Below are 25,000 nucleotides of genomic sequence, written 5' to 3' on the forward strand. Positions count from 1 at the left end.
CCACGCGCATGATTTCTCAACTTGCGACTTATATAGGTCAAAGAACCCTGCTCTTGTGCTCCAGAATCATAGATCATACGTATTGACCCTTGAACCAGCCCCAGGCCTCAACGTGACGGTCAATAATCAAGACTTTCCTAATACACGAATGTGTCTCAAATTCCTGTGAATTTTAATTAGTCACAGATACATTCAGAAACAAATCACTCTGGCCTGGTAGTCAATAACATCTTCGTGTGCTTCCTACGCAAATGCCACGATGCAGTTAGCGCTAACATATTCTCATAAAATACATTTATTCATTTAAATTCACTCTAAATCAGCAACACTGTGCAAGCACTAGAGCAATAACAGACACAAATGAATAATAAAAAAATGTTTAGCATTGAACTGATTACAAATAAAAATTTTAATCAGAACTAAAATTTCAGTTTTTTAACATTAAACTGATTAAAATCCAAAGGCGAAATTCCTGGACGGTTTGACAAACTGTCAAGAAATAAAAACAATTGCTACGGTGCTCTTTACAGTCAAACCTCACCCCAGAACATTTTGCTTGGCCTTGACAGCCTCTCAGTGAAGACTGTGATTAATTATGCATTACCATGTCTTTAACATGCTAATGTAATCCTCATTACCATGCAGGAAAAATTAGGTGCTCCCTCCCCTGGTTTGCCCCAGAAGGAGAATCGTGTAGGTGACGGGAGAGAGAGAGAGAGAAAGAGAGAGAGAAAGAGAGAGAGAGAGAGAGAGAGAGAGAGAGAGAGAGAGAGAGAGAGAGAGAGAGGGAGAGAGAGAGAGAGAGAGAGAGAGAGAGAGAGAGAGAGAGAGAGAGAGAGAGAGAGAGAGAGAGAGTGAGACATAATCTTTTACTAATCCATATCTGAATAGCTCAGTTCTAACTAAGTTAGAACTGTATTACCTAACCAGAGAGAGAGAGGGAGAGAGATAGAGACGTGAGAGGTGGGGAGAGAGAATCATAGTTATAATTTACTAAGATAAAAGGAGATTTATTAAAAAAATAAAGAAATAGTATAGGAAAGTAGAGTTTAGGTAGTGGAGAGTTTAAGAAGGTGGAAGGGTGTTGCCAGAGGCTAAGGAGAGCGGAATAATATTTAATAAGACAGAATTTTCATCTCATTCCTCGAGTATTTATGAATCTGACTATAATATTATCCGATGATTCTGAGCACTGAACAGTTACTTGCCCCCTCCCCAAGAAGAAACCTGAATTTATGATTTTCATGATGTATTTCTATCTTATTTCTGGGTGAGATGAGAACATCTATACTGACAATTCGAGGAAGAAGCAAATGAAATGTGATGCATAGTTACCGTAGAGTTTCACTGAGACATAGCAACTAAATTAGCCTGCAACAAGAACAAAGTTGAACTCGACCGACATATTCTTATCTTTGTTGTTAAGATTGGAGTGTTCCAATCTCTCCAATCAGTGTTCCAGTGTTCAATATATTTATCTCCTATCAGGTCTGATAGGAGAGAAATTGCAGATTCCCTTATGCCTGAAAGCACTAGTATAAAAAGCTATGACTTGTTTAGATCTGATAACTGTATAGAAGGACACCACAAAACATCCACCAGACTGTGCGACACAGTGGTTGCCAGGATCAGGTTGGATTACCGTTACCTGTGGCAGGTGGCTACAGGTGTCGTTACCTGTGGCAGGTGGCTACAGGTGTCGTTGCCTGTAGCAGGTGGCTACAGGTGTCGTTACCTGTGGCAGGTGGCTACAGGTGTCGTTACCTGTGGCAGGTGGCTACAGGTGTCGTTACCTGTGGCAGGTGGCTACAGGTGTCGTTACCTGAGGCAGGTGGCTACAGGTGACGTTACCTGTGGCAGGTGGCTACAGGTTACGTTACCTGTGGCAGGTGGCTACAGGTGACGTCCTTCAATCTTGAACACTTCAGATACAACCTCTGTGAGCAGGAACTTGGGTCGATCAGGATCTCACACACTTCGTTATAGAATGTCCAGTCATTAGATCCTTCAGACCTGCCAGTATGAGGTACCTGGAGCTTTGTAGGTACTTTATTCACTTTCATGTTCTTGAAGACATCCTCATAATGCATCTAAAGTTTGTCAGAGTAGATTACTGATCACATGCCCTGAATAACTAACCATCCTGCGAGATGGGTATTCTAGTATCACATAATAAGCTCTCTAGAGAAACTATGTTGTACATTATTTATGCTAGGTTGATAGCTGCTTAAATGCTGATTTATTGCAATATTAAAAACAATTATGACTTGTGCAACAGAATAGGGCGTTTGGTCAATATTAGCAGAAATATATCTGACCCATTGTTAGTGTCACTAACGCCAGGAGAAAAGTTAGGTTATGGTAACGATAGTGAACCGTGGATATGGTGGTGGAGGTAATACCCTTGCCTGCGGTGTCTGTGAAAAGACTTCATACAGATCGTCAGAACAGCTTCAACTGTTCGAGGATTAAATAGGAACATGAAAGAATTTGGTAGTATTTCTTCAGAGTGCTAGGATGCCACATGAACCGATTCCTCGAGCTACTGTGAAGGGGGTCACTAAGAATTTTTGTGGGACCATTGTCGAAGGTTAGACGTGAGCTCTAGCACCTGGTAACACTGTACGCATCAACGCGATATACTAAGGTGGTGGCAATATGTGTCCGTTCAAATCTTGTTGATCTGAGACTGGTATAGATTTTCGCGTGAATGACATTACTGCAAGTACCGCAGTAACGCCAGAGATACGGGCTTTATTGTTCAATAAAATATTGTACGACGGTCACATTCATCAGAATCAATCTTCGTCATATCGCACACATTCACAAAGTTCGTCAAAGTGATTTGACAATACGATAAAAAAGATTCTTAGAAAAGTTTTGCGTAGAGATATGAAAAGATAGGAATGAGTAAATAATTTCTAAATGGTATACGAGATTCTGTGATGGAATCACTCGGTGTTATTGTCTATATCAACTTTGATTTATACACATCAAAGGACCAGAGAGAGAGAGAGAGAAAGAGAGAGAGAGAGAGAGAGAGAGAGAGAGAGAGAGAGAGAGAGAGAGAGAGAGAGAGAGAGCGCACACATCCATGTTGTACCAGATTGTTACTTGTCCACATGTATATCAATGTGCACATTCATGTTCCGTGTACCTATATAAGAGTTCTATGTATCCCCTAATTTGCTGTAGTTATAGGAAATATTATTGTGTGGTGTCAAACATGAAGTGTTAATCTTGGTGTAATTCACGTCTAAGAAACAAGTTCCTGATAAACTACAAACATCACCAATTAGTGCTTTGTCTCATTCATTTATCCAGAGCCTTTTATTGACACTTCTGTCGAGTGCAATTTATCACCTATAATCTGTGTGAATGTAATTACGTGTAAATATCTCACGTAATTATAAACACAATGAGACCAGGGGTAAACTTTATCCGACCGTGAGTGAATGAAAACATCTCACGCAGGAAAGATATGGCTACAGTGCGAGTGGCAGATACCAGAGTGGAGAGAGGCAAGGAGTGGAGTACCACATGGCAGGTACTAGGTACCATTCTCATTCTAGTATGTATCAACGACCTGATATAAATTTGTGTATCATTCAAACGAATGTTTGCTGATGCAGCAAAACTAATTAAAAGAATCAGAATAGTACAGGTCAATCATACCCTGCAATAGGGATTTTTGACATTACAGAAATGGTTTGAAAAGTGGTGAATAGATTTTACCACAACTAATTGCAAAGTTATGAAGAGAGTAACAGGAATGTGATGACATGTTCAGTAACACAGATGAAAGAAGAAGACAATTGCCTGCACTACAGTTGGAACACCACCTGAAAGTAAACATAACCACAAATATAATGCCAGAGGCACACAATAGCTCCATACATTCGGTCGAAACTAAAAATAAAACCGTTCAATGTCAGTGAAGCCCTGAAGCCCTGAAGCCCTCAGGAACGCACACAAAAAAAGATTTCATAGTCCCATATACAACCTTCGGGAGAACCACTCTTGAATATGCAGCTCCGGTATGTAACTCCAAATACAAATATACCAAAACACATCTAAAAAAACGTACACAGAAACGCAATTACTCTCTACCAGGTGATTAGAAACCAGGAAACTACTCTACCACAACCATCCAGGGTAATCAAGTAATCAACACATGGAGGAAAATATATATTGTAATAGTAAAGTATATTGAGAAATACATTAACTCAGGAAAAAAAAAAGGATATGACGGGGCCACCATAAAGTGAATGACAGGCTTGTTTATCAGTAATTAGGCTCTTATAATGGGATGGGAATGAGTTTTTGACTGTTGTTTGTGACTCTTATCTACCACTGCAGGTCTCTGTGTTATAATTGAGTGCACTCACCTAGTAGCACTCGCCTAATAGTACTCAACCAGTAGTATTCACCTAGTGGTACTCACCTAGTAATAATATACCTGGTGAGATCGTGTATGGTAACACTCCCTAAGTGGTGTCTTTTTCACCATGCGTCTCCTAACTTCATGTCTGTTAATTTGATATTCCTCCGGTGCTATTCCTCGCACACTTCCCTATCATTCTCTGTGAATGTTTTTGTGAATGTGTCCTCCTGTCTCCGCCATACTCCATTTCATCACCAATTCTTATACTCTTGTCTTCCTCACACACTTCTCCGTCATTATCTGTCACTGTGTCATCCATTCTCCTTTTTATCACCTGTTACTTTACTGTCATCCTAATCTATTGTAGCCATGAAGCTGGTTGGATTGAGTGCTTGCTTTATCTGCTATGTTGCTTTAAAATTGTCTTTCAAATGTTGTTCTCAACTTAGTTCAGTTGTACCAGTAGTTTAATCTTGACACTGTGCTAATGCATTCTATTCTTGCAACTATAATTAAACCCCGAGTTAATTGATTGGCAATAATTACCCTCTCATTAAATACTAACAAACTTGTCGACTGTTTCCCGTCTATTCTGAGCGAGTAAATTCAACACTTTCTGAGTTGCTCTCTTCTGAGTTCTGTGATTCCCGCTGTTCCTGATAGGAAGTGTCTTAGGTCAGCATAAGGGAGGGAGCCGGTCGGCCGAGTGGACAGCACACTGGACTTGTGATCCTGTGTTCCTGGGTTCGATCCCAGGCGCTGGCGAGAAACAACGGGCAGAGTTTCTTTCACCCTAAGCCCCTGTTACCTAACAGTAAAATAGGTACCTGGGTGTTAGTCAGCTGTGACGGGCTGCTTCCTGGGGGTGGAGGCCTGGTCGAGGACCGGGCCGCGGGGACACTAAAGCCCCGAAATCATCTCAAGATAACCTCAAGATAGCATAACTTTCCCTTCGGAATGGCAGCCGTCCACTTCCTGAACTCTTCCCTGGTTAGGTTATTTCTACTTTTACCAGATCCTCAAAATAAGAGTGACCATTGACTGTTGACGAAACCACACACTAGAAAGTGAAGGGACGACGACGTTTCGGTCCGCTCTGGACCATTCACAATCGACTTGAGAATGGTCCAGGACGAACCGAAACGTCGTCGTCCCTTCACTTTCTAGCGGGTGGCTTGGTCAACATATTTCAGCCACGTTATTGTGACTCCTCGTCTGCAACCATTGACTCATTAGCAGTGAATATAAGGCCATAGAAATAGTGTATTTTATATTTGTATTTACTATTTGTGCCTGCAGGATTGAGTTGTTAGTTCTTGGACCCCACCTTTGTACCCGTCAGTTGTTGAATGTACTGATTCCGGAACAAATTTTCTGTCAAATCTTCTGCTACAAATGTTTCTCTCTCACACACATATTCCCAGGATGTAACTTGTAGCAGCTGTCTTAATTCCCAGGTATATATTTATTGCTAGGTGAACAGGAGCATCAAGTTAAAGATTCTCCTATCATTTGTATAAGTGATTGGACGCCATTCCTTTCCGCCAATTCTAAATCCATTTCCACATATTTCTTACCGGTACTATCCAGTTGTAATGGCGTAGTTCGTTCTCCAGATAATTATCCTAACGGTTCTGGACACAGTTCGTGGCACAATAAGCTCCGGTTAACAACGAGTTCGTCACGGCTGAGCCGCTTTTAAAAGACTAATACAAATATAATCAACCGGTTAATTAGATAACGTGTTGTATTGGGAAATATTAAATATGTAATTATCGGGGTTGCTGAATGCTATGTGAAGTAAGTTATTAGGTGCCATGAATTAGAACAAAATGATGTCGGTTTAAATAAAATAGACTTTAACATTCTCGTTGTCATTTAATACGGGAGAAGAGAGAGAGAGAGAGAGAGAGAGAGAGAGAGAGAGAGAGAGAGAGAGAGAGAGACAGACAGACAGACAGACAGACAGACAGACAGACAGACAGACAGACAGACAGATAGAGACAAATATAGATATATTGATTCGCGTGAAATCAGGTCAACAGACCACAATAAGGCTCTGGCACATAGTTGGCTCCAGGCTCATCCTGTTCCTGATATAATAATTACTTAACATCAAAGCTATTTTATTCATAAATAAAAATAATAAGCTCATAAGTGAGTAGCTAGTTGTGCAGGGTTCAGATGAAGAAATGTAGGATAACAGCTCTTGCTTGCAGCTTCACTTGGATCATCTATACCATTCCTAATATACCCTAACCTTAATTAAAAAAATAGAGTGAATATCGTATCACAGCGTTTCTAGCAAAACACAATACTGTCTCATTTTTCTTTAACAATGTTCACTTGCAACTCCACAACACAAATACGACAACATACTCTGTAATTGTGTGGTCTGTGTGTCTGTGTGGCGGCACATTGAATCACGAGGAATTGTCACACATAGTCCCATAATTCCCACAATTGTGTACACAGGAACATGTAAAACCAATTGTCCTCCTGGTCGGTCCCATTCAATCTCGGCCGTAACCAGACGATGCTCAAATGTCCGCTGTTTCAAGCTGATAATGCTTCATGTGTTGGCTTAAAAGTTTTGTCTCAATTTAGTTCAGTTTTTTTTTTGCATCTCTGTACAGCTGTTTAAACTAAACTATTTTTTGTTTAATTTATTTTCCTTCTTTATATCCTAAACTTTTAAATATTTATAAGATATTAGTTCGGTAAAATCGAAAATATTATTATTTTGACATTCTACGAGCAATTTAGTTGGGTCTGGGGCAGCAACCAGCCCCCTCACATCCTCACACCAAGTTGGGTCTGGGGCAGCAACCAGCCCCTCACATCCTCACACTAAGCTGGGTCAGAGGCAGCAACCAGCCCCCTCACATCCTCACACTAAGCTGGGTCTGGGGCAGCAACCAGCCCCCTCACATCCTCACACCAAGTTGGGTCTGGGGCAGCAACCAGCCCCTCACATCCTCACACTAAGCTGGGTCTGGGTCAGCAACCAGCCCTCACATCCTCACACTAAGCTGGGTCTGGGGCAGCAACCAGCCCCCTCACATCCTCACACTAAGCTGGGTCTGGGGCAGCAACCAGCCCCCTCACATCCTCACACTAAGCTGGGTCTGGGGCAGCAACCAGCCCCCTCACATCCTCACACTAAGCTGGGTCTGGGTCAGCAACCAGCCCTCACATCCTCACACCAAGTTGGGTCTGGGGCAGCAACCAGCCCCTCACATCCTCACATTAAGCTGGGTCTGGGGCAGCAACCAGCCCTCACATCCTCACACCAAGTTGGGTCTGGGGCAACAATTCACACTCACATTACTTACACCATATTTGCTGGCTGGGAACACAAGCGGTGGTACTTAATGTCTCCAGGAAATATAAGACCCCCTGAAGCCTGGACGTTATCTAAGACCTGGCTTAAGGCACGCACAAAATATTTCTCAGTGAGACGCAAACACAACCGTAAACTCTCTACGGAAAATATCCTCTAAAAAAATACAGTTTTCACCCTATTTGGTGTTCCATTGTTTGGTTTAAACTAACCAGGTAGGCCTAGGTTCGTAGGGTGGTCTAGGCTCTTTGGGTGGTACAAGTTCGAATGCCCGTCGCATCCTCTGAACGGACAATTATGACCGTCAGTCTATCAGCTTCCATGGAGGACAGAAGAAAATGTATGTATGCTGGTTAGCATTGTAAATGAGTGGCCACGTCAGTGGTAGAAAATAATTAAATAATAATAATAATAATAATAATAATAATAATAATAATAATAATAATAATAAATCTTCCACCGCTGACAAGAAATACAATCTTTATCAAAATAACGTTTCATTATCGTGTAACTAATGGCAATTAGTTAAATATCTGCTAAATATATTATATGATAATTATATATTTGTTAATAAATAAGCAGTTAAATATATTAGCATAACCTAGATTCGTCTGTGAATCAAATATTTCATCGGAGCATAACAAAAAATCTTAATTGGAGGAATCAGTGATCAAAGATTCCCTGATTCATGAATCACTGATCAAATATAAATTCGGCAGAGTGAACTTTTCTGCGGGTGCGGGAGTTTTCGACAATTTTCAAAACAAGAAGTTTCTATACAAACATGAGAATGAAGCGAGCATAAGTGAGAGGGCTTTCGAATACCTATTCATAATATAATAGATGTAAACAACAAGGGGGACTTCCCCAGGGCTGAGTGCTAGGACCAGTCTTCTTCCTGGCACATGTCAGCGCCTTGCCTCAGGAAGAAGGAACCTAGCTACGGATGCTGGGATGCTCCCGGACGCAGGTTCGAATCCTCGTCACGGCCCTTGTGGATTTGTTCTAGCTACGATAGTGTTTGAAGATGACGCGAAGATAATCAGACGAATGAATCAGAGGGAAGGCTTGATGAGAGAACTTTACTAAGACCTGATAAACATGAGTATGAATGTTGCCGACATGACTTCATTCCAAATCAATGGATGAAAATGAGATTGAGGATGATGAGGATGATGGGGATGATGAGGTCTCTGCGGCAGGTAATGGGGATGAGTTTGAGACAGACAAGAAAAATGATATGGAAGTTTTGAATACACTAAAAACCAGTTCCTTGAGACAGGCTCTCTCTCTCTCTCTCTCTCTCTCTCTCTCTCTCTCTCTCTCTCTCTCTCTCTCTCTCTCTCTCTCTCTCTCTCTCTCTCTCTCTCTCTCTCTCTCGCTCTCTCTCTCTCAATATAATGTCTCCATGCAATTTCTTAAAAAAAAAAAATAACAGCTCCTTCCAACACACACACACAAAACTCACTTATTAAACAAGACTTGTCATTTCAGCGCGACATTGTACACATGTCTCGGGGTGTGACAATATACAATTTGTCCGGCGTCTCTCTCTCGGTGTTCCGGCGGAGATAAGCTCTAATTGGGTGAGGGCGAGACAGGCAACACAGGGAACGTGTTCAGGGAATTATCATAATCAGTTAAGAGAGCACTCGCAGTATTGTCTCAGCTGCTGCTGCTGGTGTCATTGGTGAAACTCTGCGGTATTACTTGTTTTAATTCGCTTTTGATGCAATTGTTATTATATATAAACTTTTGTATTATGTTTATATGTGATTATATATCGTAATTTATCTGTATTTATTGCTGGGTTATATATATATATATATATATATATATATATATATATATATATGTCGTACCTAGTAGCCAGAACTCACTTCTCAGCCTACTATTCAAGGCCCGATTTGCCTAATAAGCCAAGTTTTCCTGAATTAATATATTTACTATAATTTTTTTCTTATGAAATGATAAAGCAACCCTTTTTTCTATGTATGAGGTCAATTTTTTTTATTGGAGTTAAAATTAACGTAGATATATGACCGAACCTAACCAACCCTACCTAACCTAACCTAACCTATATTTATAGGTAAGGCTAGGTTAGGTAGCCAAAAAAAGCTAGGTTAGGTTAGGTTAGGTAGACGAAAAAACATTAATTCATGAAAACTTGGCTTATTAGGCAAATCGGGCATTGAATAGTAGGCTGAGAAGTGCGTTCTGGCTATTAGGTACGACATATATATATTTATATATTCAACGATTCTCGTCAAAGAATCTCAGAGTATCAAATTTGAAACTATCAGTAAACCAGAGAATCGGAAAATATACCTTCAGTAAACCACTGGTATCAGCTCTAATTCCTTCAGGAAACTCCAGATGTCAGCTGTGAAGCCTTCGGTAAACCACAGGTTTACTGAAGGTTGAAACCATTAGGAAAACCCCCATTGTTGTGCTGAACCCCCTCAGTAAATCCCATGTATTATCTGAAACCTTCTGTAAACCTTATCATTTACAGAGTTGGAACGCTAAGTACATTCCCAACATTCTTTGTGAACCCTTCAGTAAATCACGGTTTACAACTCTGAAGTCATTAGTAAATCTCAGGTATTAATTAACAAACAGAAATCCTAATTGCGTGATCCATCAAATGAACAAATCGGACGCGGGTTCGAATCCTCGTCACGGCTCTTGTGGAGTTGTTCAAGCCTTAATTAAACCCATATTTTTAACTGTGAATCCTTCAGTAAACCACAGATCTCACGAATTTTGGCAATGAAAGCTTCAGGAAGCCTCGAGTGTCAACAATTTCCACGATTTCGGCCATGAAGCCTTTATTAATGTCGTGGCATGGGTAGTGAAGCCTTTACAAAACCCAGGGCGCCATGGATGAAACCCACTCAGTCAACCCAGGATGTCAGCTTCCAAACTCTCAATCAACCCAGGATGTCAGCTACCAAACCCTCAGTCAACCCAGGATATCAGCTACCAAACACTCAGTCAACCCCAGGATATCAGCTACCAAACCCTCAGTCAACCCAGGATGTCAGCTACCAAACCCTCAGTCAACCCAGGATATCAACAACCAAGCCCTCAGTCAACCCAGGATATCAACAACCAAGCCCTCAGTCAACCCAGGATATCAACAACCAAGCCCTCAGTCAACCCAGGATATCAACAACCAAGCCCTCAGTCAACCCCAGGATGTCAGCTTCCAAACTCTCAATCAACCCAGGATGTCAGCTACCAAACCCTCAGTCAACCCAGGATGTCAGCTACCAAGACTTAAAAAGAGGTGGTGACTGCACATGCACTGGCAGGCAGCGAGGATAAAACCCCATCAAAGACCTGAAGACTGACCCTGAAGTTGTTGCTCATGAAGCAGTAGATGAAGGGGTTCATGAAGGAGTTGGCCATGGCGATCCAGTGGCAGGCGAAGAAGCTCATGTAGTAAGGGAAGCACTCGTGGCCCCGGCAGTGTGTGATCTCCGGGGCGAAGTAGATCAGGAACTGCAGCACCTGCAGCGGGAACCAGCTCAGGACGAAGCACACCATCACCGCTATCATCATGTTGATCACCTGCAGCGATGGTGAGAGATGGGCACATTGTTGATTAACTGTACTCTGTCTCGGTCTCTGTGTATCTCTTTCTGTATCTCTCTCTCTCTCTCTCTCGGTCTCTGTGTATCTCTTTCTGTATCTTTCTCTCTCTCTCTCTCTCTCTCTCTCTCTCTCTCTCTCTCTCTCGGTCTCTGTGTATCTCTTTCTGTATCTTTCTCTCTCTCTCTCTCTCTCTCTCTCTCTCTCTCTCTCTCTCTCTCTCTCTCTCTCTCTCTCTCTCTCTCTCTCTCTCTCTCTCTCTCTCTCTCTTTCGGTCATTCTTGAAGTCTCAATCTTCTTGAAGTTATTTTGAGACTGAATATATTGCCTCTTTTTTTGTGTATTGTCTGGAAATTTGGAAGCTTTACTCTTTCACTGTATTACCATTCATCTCTTCCTTTATTCTGCTCCTCTTCCCCTTCCCGTTCTTCTCCCACCCTTTCCCTTCCTTCCCTTTATCCTTATCACCATTTTTTCTCTCTTCTACCCCTACTTCCTCCTCCTTTCCTTCGTGACTTGCTATATAGTCATACTCTCAATAACTACCTTACCTCCTGCGTCCCTTTCCCATCAACTTATCCTCCGTCCCATCCTTTCCACACCCTTCTCACTCCACCCTCAGCCTCTCACACCACCCTGCTCTCACCTTGACCTTCGCCTGGAGGTGCTGCTGGTCCCTGGAGGGCTCGGCGTTGCCGGGGATCCTGTAGGAGCACATCATGGCTACGATGGAGAGGTAGGTGTAGCCCAGCCCCACCACGGGCAGGGCGAACGTCAGTACGAACAGCACCACCGTGTAGGTCTTTTCGTACAGTTCGTTCTGCGTCTGGGGCCAGTTCTCCTTACACTCGTAATACCACCTGTGGGAAGAGGGCCACAGCAGGTGGGGTGAGAGGGAGGCAACGAAGGGCTTCGGTGGAAAGGCTGAGAGGTTGGGAGGTTGGGAGGTTGGGTGAGGTTGTAGGGGGGGTTAGTGAGATGGTGAGGTTGTGGTGGCTTCTTGGTTAGTGATGGGTTAGTGCAAGATGGGCTCTCTCCTGCAGGGGAGACTTGAGCAGGTGGTAAGTGGGGGTTGGTTTATGAAGAAGCAGAGGTAGAAGCAGATACAAAGAAGGGGGGGACAGAAGCGACAGAGTAATATACATTGTACAATAATAAAAAGAAAATATAATTGTCTTATAAGTCCCCTATGTCCTCATCTAGGACAGAGAGAGCAGGAGACTGAGACTCATCCAGATGAACAAGCTACCGGAGGCACACAATAAAATTAAAGAGAAATCCAGAATTAAAACAGAGAAGGAATTTCACAGCAACAGCATTAGCAAGGTACAGAGATAAGGAAGTGAATACTGAAATAAAGTAAACGCAATGTAACAAAGAGGCAGAAAGACTAAGTCCAAGGGAATGATTTAAGTCCAAGGAAAAAGGGAACTCTCTCTCTCTCTCTCTCTCTCTCTCTCTCTCTCTCTCTCTCTCTCTCTCTCTCTCTCTCTCTCTCTCTCTCTCTCTCTCTCTCTCTCTCTCTCTCTCTCTCTAGAGAAAATAGGAACAGAAACGTAGAGCTGAAGGAGAAATCTATCACCAGTTCAATCAGTCTCACTATGGGCGAATGACTAATCAGACGCCCTGGTCTGGCCGCTAATAGATTTGTTCCACTCTTGGTTGGCTCATCTGGTCTCCGGATCATCGCTGATTGGTTCCTCAGATCACCAGCGAGTAATCATCCTGCCCCAATTTCATCACACAAGCTAGTGATGTTGACCAAACCACACACTAGAAAGTGATGGGACGACGACGTTTCGGTCCGTCCTGGACCATTCATAATCGACTTGAGAATGGTCCAGGACGGACCGAAACGTCGTCGTCCCATCACTTTCTACTGTGTGGTTTGGTCAACATATTTCAGCCACGTTATTGTGACTCCTCGTCACACAAGCTGGTAATCTCACAAGAGAGGCTAACCCGTAACAACCTCAGGACAGAACCACGTTCAAAAGTGGAACAAACTAAAACTTATTGAACATCTGAACATCTGAACTTGTAACTATATTACAAGCTATATAGTCGTAATGGCTTGGCACTTTCCCCCCCCCCCCCTGATAGTTCCCTCCAATGTTTACATGTTAACTGCGCTTCTCTGAAATTTATTCAAATTATAAAATGCAAGATTAACAATATAAGTTACATCCCCAATTATTGAACGACGTTCACTTAACAACATTCATATCAAATTAAAAAAAAGTAGATAATTATAATGAGCAGGCTACCACTGTATAACAAGTTATTATACAAAAATATACGTTGTAATTAATTAATCGAAGAATTAGAAGCATTCTATAAGATATTAGGTTTATAATTTCAGAGGTTAGCACAGGAGTGAACGACTAGTGACTCCTGTTAGCAGGCTTTAAGCTTGCCTTTCCTGCAACTCATTTTAAGCCTTACTCTACTAGCTGCTAGTAGAGCAGCTAGTAGAGTAGCTAGTAGCTAGTAGACGACCTAGCATTCAGTAGCACCGCTGGTTGAACAGGAACAAACAGTTAAGGATTAGTGCCCCAGTTAATCCTCCCTGGTCAGACCTCGAGCACAGATGTAGTTTTAATTCGTGTCTTATTCGTGCCAGTTAATTGTGCCTTTTGTGACGGTAGAGCAACGGTCTCGCTTCATGCAGGTCGGCGTTCAATTCCAGACCATCCAAGTGGTTGGTCACCATTCCTTCTCTCCCGTCCCATCCCAAATTCTTTTCCTGGTCCCTTCCAAGTGCTATATAGTCGAATCCCTTGAATTTCTTTTTCTGTGAGGTAGTCTTGCCTTCTGTAAGGGGCAAGCCTACCTCACGTTAGCAAACAATATCAAGAGTGTTTGTAACCATTAGAAATGTCCACAGCCCCTTACGAGTATCCATAACTATTAGGAATGTCTATAACTATTAGAAGCGTAACACTGAGAGGAGGTGGTCTCGCTGTCTGGGCATCAACAAAGGCAGTCGGCCGGTAACTTAACCTTCGCTGTGCGCGTGACGGGTTATGTCAGCTGCTGCTGAAGCCTCAAAGGAGAGCTTCTTGCGTGATAATTTAAAGTCCAGTTAAGGGGGGAGCGTAGCTAGTGGGTCTGTGGAGAGAAGACTTCAAGTGTGGCGAGTATGTGGAGCGATCCTGACTTCTGGATTCACAAAGCCCTTTCGTGTCTACGTACGAGATTTATACATCTCTTATCTCGATTATGGAAGATTTGTCGGTATTTACTAAAAGGTTTACGAGCTGCGGAGCGCTACGAGCTCGTCCTCATCAATAATATCCAGGCCGTAAGAACGGCCAGGCAGCTCGTAAACTGTTTAGTTTACGAGCTGCTTAGTCGTAAATCATCATCTAAGCCGACATGATCGACTTAGAGGTCGAAGACGTGCACGATCTAATAAGTGGACACTTAAGGGCTGTGAATACCAGTTCTTTGTGATAAGAGAATATGAAAAGATCCTGGGCGACAGAAGGACTCATCTGCTTGTTTGGTGGAGTCTGCTGCCATTTCAATATCATTCTGCTGCTTGCGTCTGCGTAGGAGCTCAAGTGGACCTGTCAGAGGGACTCTCACACACGCTGGCAAATGGCAAGGCAACGCATAAATCTTTGAAATTCAATAGTCGAGGACATGATTGATGTGTTGACAAGTTCGGTGAAGTGCCTCTTATTGATGTTTCGGGGCCTCCTTCCTCGTCCTCATAATTCTTCCTTTTCTCTTATTTTCTGATATATTTCCAATCTGATTTTCTTCCTTTTAATTATATTCAACTTCTTCTCCTTCATCTTCTATGTTTGGCTTCTCCCTATTGTTTTGCTTCTGCTTCTTTGTCTCCTTTGCTACTTCTTGCTCTTTTGTCTAATTCATATATTATTTTTTAAATTTTGTTGCAATTCTTCTCTATTTTCATACTTCCCTTTCTTTATCTTCTCCCTTTATAGTCGTTGTTTATCTGATTCTATATCACCATGCCTCAGGATCCTCCAGGTGAGGCAGCACTCAGGATCCTCCAGGAGAGGCAGCACTCAGGATCCTCTAGGTGAGGCAGCACTCAGGATCCTCCAGGTGAGGCAGCACTCAGGATCCTCCAGGTGAGGCAGCACTCAGGATCCTCCAGGAGAGGCAGCACTCAGGATCCTCCAGGTGAGGCGGCACTCAGGATCCTCCAGGTGAGGCGGCACTCAGGATCCTCCAGGAGGGGCGGCACTCAGGATCCTCCAGGAGAGGCAGCACTCAGGATCCTCCAGGAGAGGCGGCACTCAGGATCCTCCAGGAGAGGCGGCACTCAGGATCCTCCAGGAGAGGCGGCACTCAGGATCCTCCAGGTGAGGCAGCACTCAGGATCCTCCAGGAGAGGCGGCACTCAGGATCCTCCAGGTGAGGCGGCACTCAGGATCCTCCAGGAGAGGCGGCACTCAGGATCCTCCAGGAGAGGCGGCACTCAGGATCCTCCAGGAGAGGCGGCACTCAGGATCCTCCAGGTGAGGCAGCACTCAGGATCCTCCAGGAGAGGCGGCACTCAGGATCCTCCAGGTGAGGCGGCACTCAGGATCCTCCAGGAGAGGCAGCACTCAGGATCCTCCAGGAGAGGCAGCACTCAGGATCCTCCAGGAGAGGCAGCACTCAGGATCCTCCAGGAGAGGCAGCACTCAGGATCCTCCAGGTGAGGCGGCACTCAGGATCCTCCAGGAGAGGCAGCACTCAGGATCCTCCAGGAGAGGCGGCACTCAGGATCCTCCAGGAGAGGCAGCACTCAGGATCCTCCAGGAGAGGCGGCACTCAGGATCCTCCAGGAGAGGCAGCACTCAGGATCCTCCAGGAGAGGCAGCACTCAGGATCCTCCAGGAGAGGCGGCACTCAGGATCCTCCAGGAGAGGCAGCACTCAGGATCCTCCAGGAGAGGCAGCACTCAGGCTCCTCCAGGAGAGGCAGCACTCAGGCTCCTCCAGGAGAGGCAGCACTCAGGATCCTCCAGGAGAGGCGGCACTCAGGATCCTCCAGGAGAGGCAGCACTCAGGATCCTCCAGGAGAGGCGGCACTCAGGATCCTCCAGGAGAGGCAGCACTCAGGATCCTCCAGGAGAGGCAGCACTCAGGCTCCTCCAGGAGAGGCGGCACTCAGGATCCTCCAGGAGAGGCGGCACTCAGGATCCTCCAGGTGAGGCAGCACTCAGGATCCTCCAGGTGAGGCAGCACTCAGGATCCTCCAGGAGAGGCAGCACTCAGGATCCTCCAGGTGAGGCGGCACTCAGGATCCTCCAGGTGAGGCAGCACTCAGACTCCTTCGAGTGAAGCAGCACTCAGGCTCCTCCAGGTAAGGCAGCACTCACTATGAGGACATGGTGTATACCCGGTACTCCAGAAAGCTCAACAGTTGTTTGCAGTGTAAACTCATGCAGAGTCTGAGTGTGTTTGCAGAGGAGACGGCCACGCACAGCTTGATGGGGGTGTCCACCTGCTTGTCTGCGTGTCTGTCTGGCTGCTTGTATGTCTGCCTAAAAGCTTCAGTTGTCATTTCCATTTCTGGAGTAAAGAAAATTGGAGTAAATTAGAAAACAAGATTAATTCAAATTTGCTCCAAATTTCAGGTTCCATGATGTCTCTCGCGTTATATTTCCTTTGTACACACACACACACACACACACACACACACACACACACACACACACACACACACACACATATATATATATATATATATATATATATATATATATATATATATATATATATATATATATATATATATATACTAGTGTTCGTCAATAAATTAACCACATAAGACAAGCATTAAATTTTTAACATTCAATCATCATTTAGAAAATAATATGCTGTATGAATCTTAGTAAAGTATTTAGTGAGACTGAAAATTAGTGTGCAAATTAGTGTGGAAATCATGGGGTTCGACCTTGACCTGCCAATGACCATCCCCAGACACAGACCAATCGACCTGCAAAGTTTGGTGAGACTAGCCCTATGTTTCTGGCCCCCAACCTCGAACAGACAACCTGACATTATTTTTTTATAGATACAGAATTTTGCTGAATATGAAAGAATGTTTGAAGACTTTGAAGACAGAATAACCAACTTTCACGTGTTCTACCCCTTGTACAGCACGTATAACCAACTTACCTAAGAGAGAGAGAGAGAGAGAGAGAGAGAGAGAGAGAGAGAGAGAGAGAGAGAGAGGGAGGAATCTATCAGGGGAAAGTATCAAGCCATTACGACTATATAGCCCTTGGAAGGGGTCAGGATAAGGATTTTGGATTGGACGGCGGGAAAGGAATGGTGCTCAACCATTTTGGACGGTCGGGGATTGAGCGCCGACCTGCATGAAGCGAGACCCCCTCACTCTACCTTCCAGGCCAAGTAGTTGGACGAGAGAGAGAGAGAGAGAGAGAGAGAGAGAGAGAGAGAGAGAGAGAGAGAGAGAGAGAGAGAGAGAGAGAGAGAGAGAGAGAATAATTAGAGACAAATAATTATAAGGCGTGAGTGAATAAAAGATTATTACGGATCACTTGTCACTTTGATCGGAATTTTCCAGATTTCAATTTGGTTTTCATGAAAAAACTTTTCGGAATCTCTGAAGTCTATACATATAAATAAATATAAGATAATTGCCTCTGACTTTGTGTGTATGTGTGTCCTCGCAGGAGGTTGACCTTCAGCTCCTTGGTCCCGCCTCTCAACTGTCATCCAGCGTTGGATGACTAAGTTAATTCCCCAAATTAGAAATCTTTCATATGAAGAAATATTATCTTTCTGGAAATATTATCTTTCAATCATCTGGAGTATAGGTTCTTGAGCCCGTTGAGCTCTGTCATAATGACATTTGAAACTACATGTGGAGTCTGCCTCCACACCTCACTTCTTAATGCCTTCCATTTGTTCACTTCAAATTCTTTGCAATATGAATGTCGCTCATCTATGTACTCAGCTCTCCACATGTGTTCCCTCGTTCGAGTACCACCCGTGGTAGATTGTCCTTGTCTGCCCTCTCAATTCACCGTGGGAGTTTTATACGTGGTAATCATGACTTCAAGTGGAATGTATTTTAATTCCTGTAAGCTTTCCTCGTAACTTATACCTCATAGTTCCGGGACTAGTCTGGTGGCATATCTTTTGAATATTATCCAACTTCTTCTTGTATTTGACTAGATACGTACTCCACGATGGAGAAATATATATGAGGATTGATCTGACATATGTGATATAGAATCTCCTGCCATTGAACAGTATGCCGCTGATGTTATCCTATCTATATGAGCCTCCGGAGTTAGGCTTGGTGTTATATCCACTCCCCAGGTCTTTATCTACAGTCGTCACGTGGACGTAATTTCCCCTTCATTCTGTATACCGTTTCTGGCCCCTCATTTGCATATCTGTTCAATTTGCAACATAATACAATATTGTTATCATCATCGCCTGTGTTGTCTCTGTTACACATGCGACCCGTTATCACCCACCACAGGTAGATATTGCAACAATGATTTAAATCCACCTCAACTCATAAATATACGTGTCTAGCCTTCACTTCAAACAATCCTGCGTTGCAGGATCTATTACGTTACCAAGTATTTTATTCCATAATTCAACAACTCCCTATTTCCAAACCGGTATTTAACCAGGTCTTTGCTGAATCTAATCTTATATATATATATATATATATATATATATATATATATATATATATATATATATATATATATATATATATATATATATATATATATATATATAGGGGGTACCACCACTGGTGCAATTATAGGGACCCACAGCCTCAGAGAAGGGAACACAGAGCATTCAGGGAAAAACTTGCCATTTAACTCTGAATACGAAAGAGTGTTCGCTTCTCCTACCACCCCCCTTTTTTATTTATATATAATATAAATATATTATATATATTATAATATATATATATAATATATTATAATATATTATATTATAATATATTATAATATATATTATATATATATATATATATATATATATATATATATATATATATATATATATATATATATATATATATATATATATATATATATATATATATATTACAAGCACTGCTAGAGTGACCAGCAAGAACGTATTTCTAGGTCAAACTTTGTCATTCGAACCTTTTTACTAACACACTCACGCTACACACTTAGGATTTGCTGCTGTGAGTAGCGCTGAGAGGAAACACGGTGCCGAATATCCCAGCGCCGGACCCTAATGGTGCTCATGTAAATTACAACAGCTCGACGACCCTCAGGTCTAATTACCAGCCGTCCACAGACCTCTGGTCGTCAGGGCACACCCTGGGTATGTAGACATTGGGGGGGGGGGGGGGGGTGAGGGAGAGAGGGTGAGGGAAGTGGGGGGTGAGAGTACGGGGGGGGGGAGAAAGTTTTTTTTCAGCAAACTCTGGTTTGCCTCTTGTAGAAATTAATAAAGAAACAGTAACTTTATCCTGTAAACTTTTTTATATTTTTTTAAAGATCTCCAGAATATTTTTTTTTCATTAATTGTTGTCAACTTGATGTGATAATCCTGTTTGTTATTTTTCCTATAAATATATATTATTACCAGTAATTTACTTATTATTATTATTGTTGTTGTTATTATTAGGATTATTATCACTTTAATTATTTGTGTTATTGTTGGTATAATTAGATATTAATAATTATAACTTTCTTTTCATTAGTCATTAGCATGAGTATTGGCGTGGTCGGGCCAAGCTGATCAGTCCCCGTTGGCTTTTCAGATAATCCCCAAATTAGAATTTTGGAGGTAATTTGTAAACAAACATAGTCACGAACAATATATATAAGCTAGAAATGATGTAAGCATTCATTGTAAGCATTAATACTCACAATGAATTATGCCTTCTAACTAGGTGCTTATCCTTCCTAAAGCTAATATACTTTTTAAAGTGCTGCCCATCCCACAAAAGCCCAAAGCTGTTGTGGGATGTATGGGAGTATGACAACCGGTTGAAATCCAAATTCATTGACGTTCTCAGCCATCCTCTACAGGACTTCCAGTAGAAACAAGACATTCTGCTTAACAGACTCGGTAGCCTTCGTGTCCGCACAGCTACCCTAATTGCTTTACCAGCTGTCCTATCCATCGCCACCTCGTTAACGAAATTCTTCCTGGAGACCTTGGAGGCTTCCAGGGAGGTTCAGGATTCCAGTTTTACACAATACACCAGCAAGTTAGACACTCCAGGAACCTCTAGCACTCAGGCAAATCCCTCAAGAAGCCTAGTAATTTTCTTCTGACTGCCTCATCGTGGAGGAAGCAGCAGCAACAACGTTGCTCAACGCTGCATTACGCTCCCTTCACAGTCGTTACCAAGCCGGCAATTTGCCTCGGGTGATTTGCATGTCTGCAACAGGCATTCCTGCTTTAATCTACATAGATTAGAGCAGGAATGCTTCCAGGAAGAAGCCGACAAAAATAGCTTGTACGATCTGAACACTGCAAGAGACAGCATCCAAGACACAAAGAAGTCAGCATCATTGAGAAAAGCTTCACAACCGTCCAGCAGAAAGAGTTCCCGCTTTCCATTGTCCTAATGTTAATCCTGTTGCTTCCCCCTGATGGGATTACTTTACACGGCCGGAAAAAATGGATGGCAGCTTGTGGGGGGGATTACACATGTGTATCCAGCTTAGTTGACAGCTCCATCACCTTTAGTCAATTAAGTGGAGTAAACCCACTCTCCGAAAAGTGGCCAATTCTAAGTAAGTAATTATCAATAGACGTTACCATGCCTAATAAGTGGTTTGGTCAACGAGCCTAATAAGTATGGGTATCAGAACTACCAATACAAGTTGACCAGACCACACACTAGAAGGTGAAGGGACGACGACGTTTCGATCCGTCCTGGACCATTCTCAAGTCGATTGTCCAGGACGGACCGAAACGTCGTCGACCCTTCACCTTCTAGTGTGTGGTCTGGTCAACTTACTTTAGCCACGCTATTGTGACTCATCGCCTGCATACCAATACAAATTGGGTTCCATAGGATTTGAGAACCTGTAACCTAGGGCTCAGAGACCCCTAGAACCCTGGGACCCTGGGACCCTGGGACCCTGGGACCCTGAGACCCTGGGACCCTGGGACCCTGGGACCCTGAGACCCTGGGACCCTGGGACCCTGGGACCCTGAGACCCCTGGAGAAAAAGTACCAACAATTTGTTCAGGGTTTGGATTGCAGTCTCAGGGAAATAACAAGAGCCCCAAGATTGACCACCGTGGTTTCTCAACGCCTTATTGTAACGATACAGGGACCACTCACCAGGAACCAAGGATGTGTCCTGCATTCCTGGCTGGGAACCGACAATCTCGAATTGGTCAACAGCCATTGATATTTTACTGTGTATTTTCTAACTAATCCATTTTGTATATAACTATTCATATATATATATATATATATATATATATATATATATATATATATATATATATATATATATATATATACATATATATATATATGTCGTACCTAATAGCCAGAACGAACTTCTCGGCCTACTATGCAAGGGCTGATTTGCCTAATAAGCCAAGTTTTCCTGAATTAATATATTTTCTCAAATTTTTTTCTTATGAAATGATAAAGCTACCCATTTCATTATGTATGAGGTCAATTTGTTTTTATTGGAGTTAAAATTAACATAGATATATGACCAAACCTAACCAACCCTACCTAACCTAACCTAACCTATCTTTATAGGTTAGGTTAGGTTAGGTAGCCGAAAACGTTAGGTTAGGTTAGGTTAGGTAGGTTAGGTAGTCGAAAAACAATTAATTCATGAAAACTTGGCTTATTAGGCAAATCGGGCCTTGCATAGTAGGCTGAGAAGTGCGTTCTGGCTACTAGGTACGACATATATATATATATATATATATATATATATATATATATATATATATATATATATATATATATATATATATATATATATATATATATATATATATATATAAGCATGTTTGGAACTGGTATTCAACTGAGACTTCACGGATTGATAGACATTCAGAAAACAAACACATGAACAGATAGACACATAGCGAAACCATCTCAAACACAAACGAACGAACGGACATAATTGAAAAAAATGGCTTGATTCACCCCTAGAAATGCTTGAAGAATATATTATTTTGATACCCAAACTATTTTAGGTTGAAAACAGGAGTAGCCAGGGGTACTCGTAGCCTGGTGGATAGCGCGCAGGACTCGTAATTCTGCGGCGCGGGTTCGATTCCCGCACGAGGCAGAAACAAATGGGCCAAGTTTCTTTCACCCTATGCCCCTGTTACCTAGCAGTAAATAGGGACCTGGGTGTTAGTCAGCTGTCACGGGCTGCTTCCTGGGGGTGGAGGCCTGGACCGGGCCGCGGGGACACTAAAGCCCCGAAATCATCTCAAGATCTCAAGATAACCCAACATTAAACAATTTAATTTCCGTAACCATGACAGCAAGAACACCATTTGAGCTGAAACTCAGGCTGGAAACCCCCAACAGGAGTCGTATTCACGAAGCACTTACGAGACCTCTTATCTCGATATATACAATGTCGTCTGCAACTTAAGATTATTAGTATTACAAACGACCTCGTAAACTGTTCAGTAAAGTGTCTCTGTAGTACAGTCGGCTTCGTTCTCGACTAACAATCGTGTATTCCGGGTTGGAATCCCGGGCGGCACAGAAATGGTTGGGAGCGTTTCTTTTCACCTCATGCTCCTGTCCACCTCTGTGAATCCTATCACAGTGGGACACGAACGTCCTCTGTGAATCCTATCACAGTGGTACACGTACTCTCTGAATCCTATCACAGTGGGACACGAACGTACTCTCTGAATCCTATCACAGTGGGACACAAACGTACTCTGTGAATCCTATCACAGTGGGACACGAACATCCTCTGTGAATCCCACCCAAGAGTACCTGGTACGCTACAACGCTCAGACGAGCAAAACTGTAATCAGTACATACTCTCCGTCCCAGTCGAAGCGCTCCGAGTCGGACACGACGAGCGGCACCAGGGAGATCAGCACGGAGAAGACCCAGATACCAGCGATGACCAGCCGGGCGCGGGACTTGGTCCAGCGGGTGTTGAGGGGATGGATCAGCGCCTTGTACCTGTCACAGGGGGCAAGAATGACGGAGTTTCAGAAGGGAATGAGGGACCATAATAATGACAGTAAGGGGGAGTCAGGGGGAGGTATAGGGACCTCACGGCTTAAGGGGTGAGGCTCAGGGGAGGTATAGGGACCTCACAGCTTAAGGGGTGAGGGCTCAGGGGAGGTATAGGGACCTCACAGCTTAAGGGGAGGCTCAGGGGAGGTATAGGGACCTCACAGCTTAAGGGGTGAGGGTCAGGGGAGGTATAGGGACCTCACAGCTTAAGGGGTGAGGGCCAGGGGAGGTATAGGGACCTCACAGCTTAAGGGGTGAGGGCCAGGGGAGGTATAGGGACCTCACAGCTTAAGGGGTGAGGCTCAGGGGAGGTATAAGGACCTCACAGCTTAAGGGGAGGCTCAGGGGAGATATAGGGACCTTACAGCTTAAGGGGTGAGGCTCAGGGGAGGTATAGGGACCTCACAGTTTAAGGGGTGAGGCTCTGGGGGGTATAGGGACCTTACAGCTTAAGGGGTGAGGCTCAGGGGAGGTATAAGGACCTCACAGCTTAAGGGGTGAGACTCAGGGGAGGTATAGGGACCTCACAGTTTAAAGGGTGAGGCTCAGGGGAGGTATAGGGACCTCAGAGCTTAAGGGGTGAGGCTCAGGGGAGGTATAAGGACCTCACAGCTTAAGGGGAGGCTCAGGGGACGTGTGGGGACCTCACAGCTTAAGGGGTGAGGCTCAGGGGAGGTATAGGGACCTCACAGCTTAAGAGGAGGCTCAGGGGAGGTATAGGGACCTCACTGCTTAAGGGGTGAGGGCCAGGGGAGGTATAGGGACCTCACAGCTTAAGGGGTGAGGCTCAGGGGACGTATAGGGACCTCACAGCTTAAAGGGTGAGGCTCAGGGGAGGTATAGGGACCTCACAGCTTAAGGGGTGAGGCTCAGGGGAGGTATAGGGACCTCAATGCTTAAAGGGTCAGGCTCAGGGGAGGTATAGGGACCTCACAGCTTAAGAGGAGGCTCAGGGGAGGTATAGGGACCTCACTGCTTAAGGGGTGAGGGCCAGTGGAGGTATAGGGACCTCACAGCTTAAGGGGGGAGGCTCAGGGGAGGTATAGGGACCTCACAGCTTAAGGGGTGAGGCTCAGGGGACGTATAGGGACCTCACAGCTTAAAGGGTGAGGCTCAGGGGAGGTATAGGGACCTCACAGCTTAAGGGGTGAGGCTCAGGGGAGGTATAGGGACCTCAATGCTTAAAGGGTCAGGCTCAGGGGAGGTATAGGGACCTCACAGCTTAAGGGGTGAGGCTCAGGGGAGGTATAGGGACCTCACTGCTTAAGGGGTGAGGCTCAGGGTAGAGGCATACGGACCTCACATCATTAGAGGTAAGAGTCAGTGACCTCACAATCAATAAGTCAGGTGAGAGTCACTGAAGGAAACATGAAACAAAGAGAGGAGATGAGAGTGGCGGTGTAAGATAAGAATAAAGAGTTTAAATCGAAGACGAACTGAAATGCGAAAGGAAATTAAGGAATAAA

General features: G+C 43.7%; 1 protein-coding gene across 1 annotated transcript in view; it reads right to left on the reverse strand.

Moving 5' to 3' along the window:
- Window positions 1-25,000, reverse strand: part of LOC138372471 (neuropeptide FF receptor 2-like) — a 75,047-nt gene that overhangs the window by 19,942 nt on the left and 30,105 nt on the right. Inside the window, exons 4-7 of the mRNA XM_069337933.1 lie at window positions 23,331-23,477; window positions 11,971-12,184; window positions 11,085-11,303; window positions 1,881-2,090 (exon numbers count right to left, since the gene is read on the reverse strand). Of these exons, the coding sequence (XP_069194034.1) occupies window positions 1,881-2,090; window positions 11,085-11,303; window positions 11,971-12,184; window positions 23,331-23,477 (790 nt within the window). The remainder of the gene's footprint in view (window positions 1-1,880; window positions 2,091-11,084; window positions 11,304-11,970; window positions 12,185-23,330; window positions 23,478-25,000) is intronic.

Source organism: Procambarus clarkii, chromosome 39 (genome assembly GCF_040958095.1).
Source record: "Procambarus clarkii isolate CNS0578487 chromosome 39, FALCON_Pclarkii_2.0, whole genome shotgun sequence".
NCBI classification, from domain to species: domain Eukaryota; kingdom Metazoa; phylum Arthropoda; class Malacostraca; order Decapoda; family Cambaridae; genus Procambarus; species Procambarus clarkii.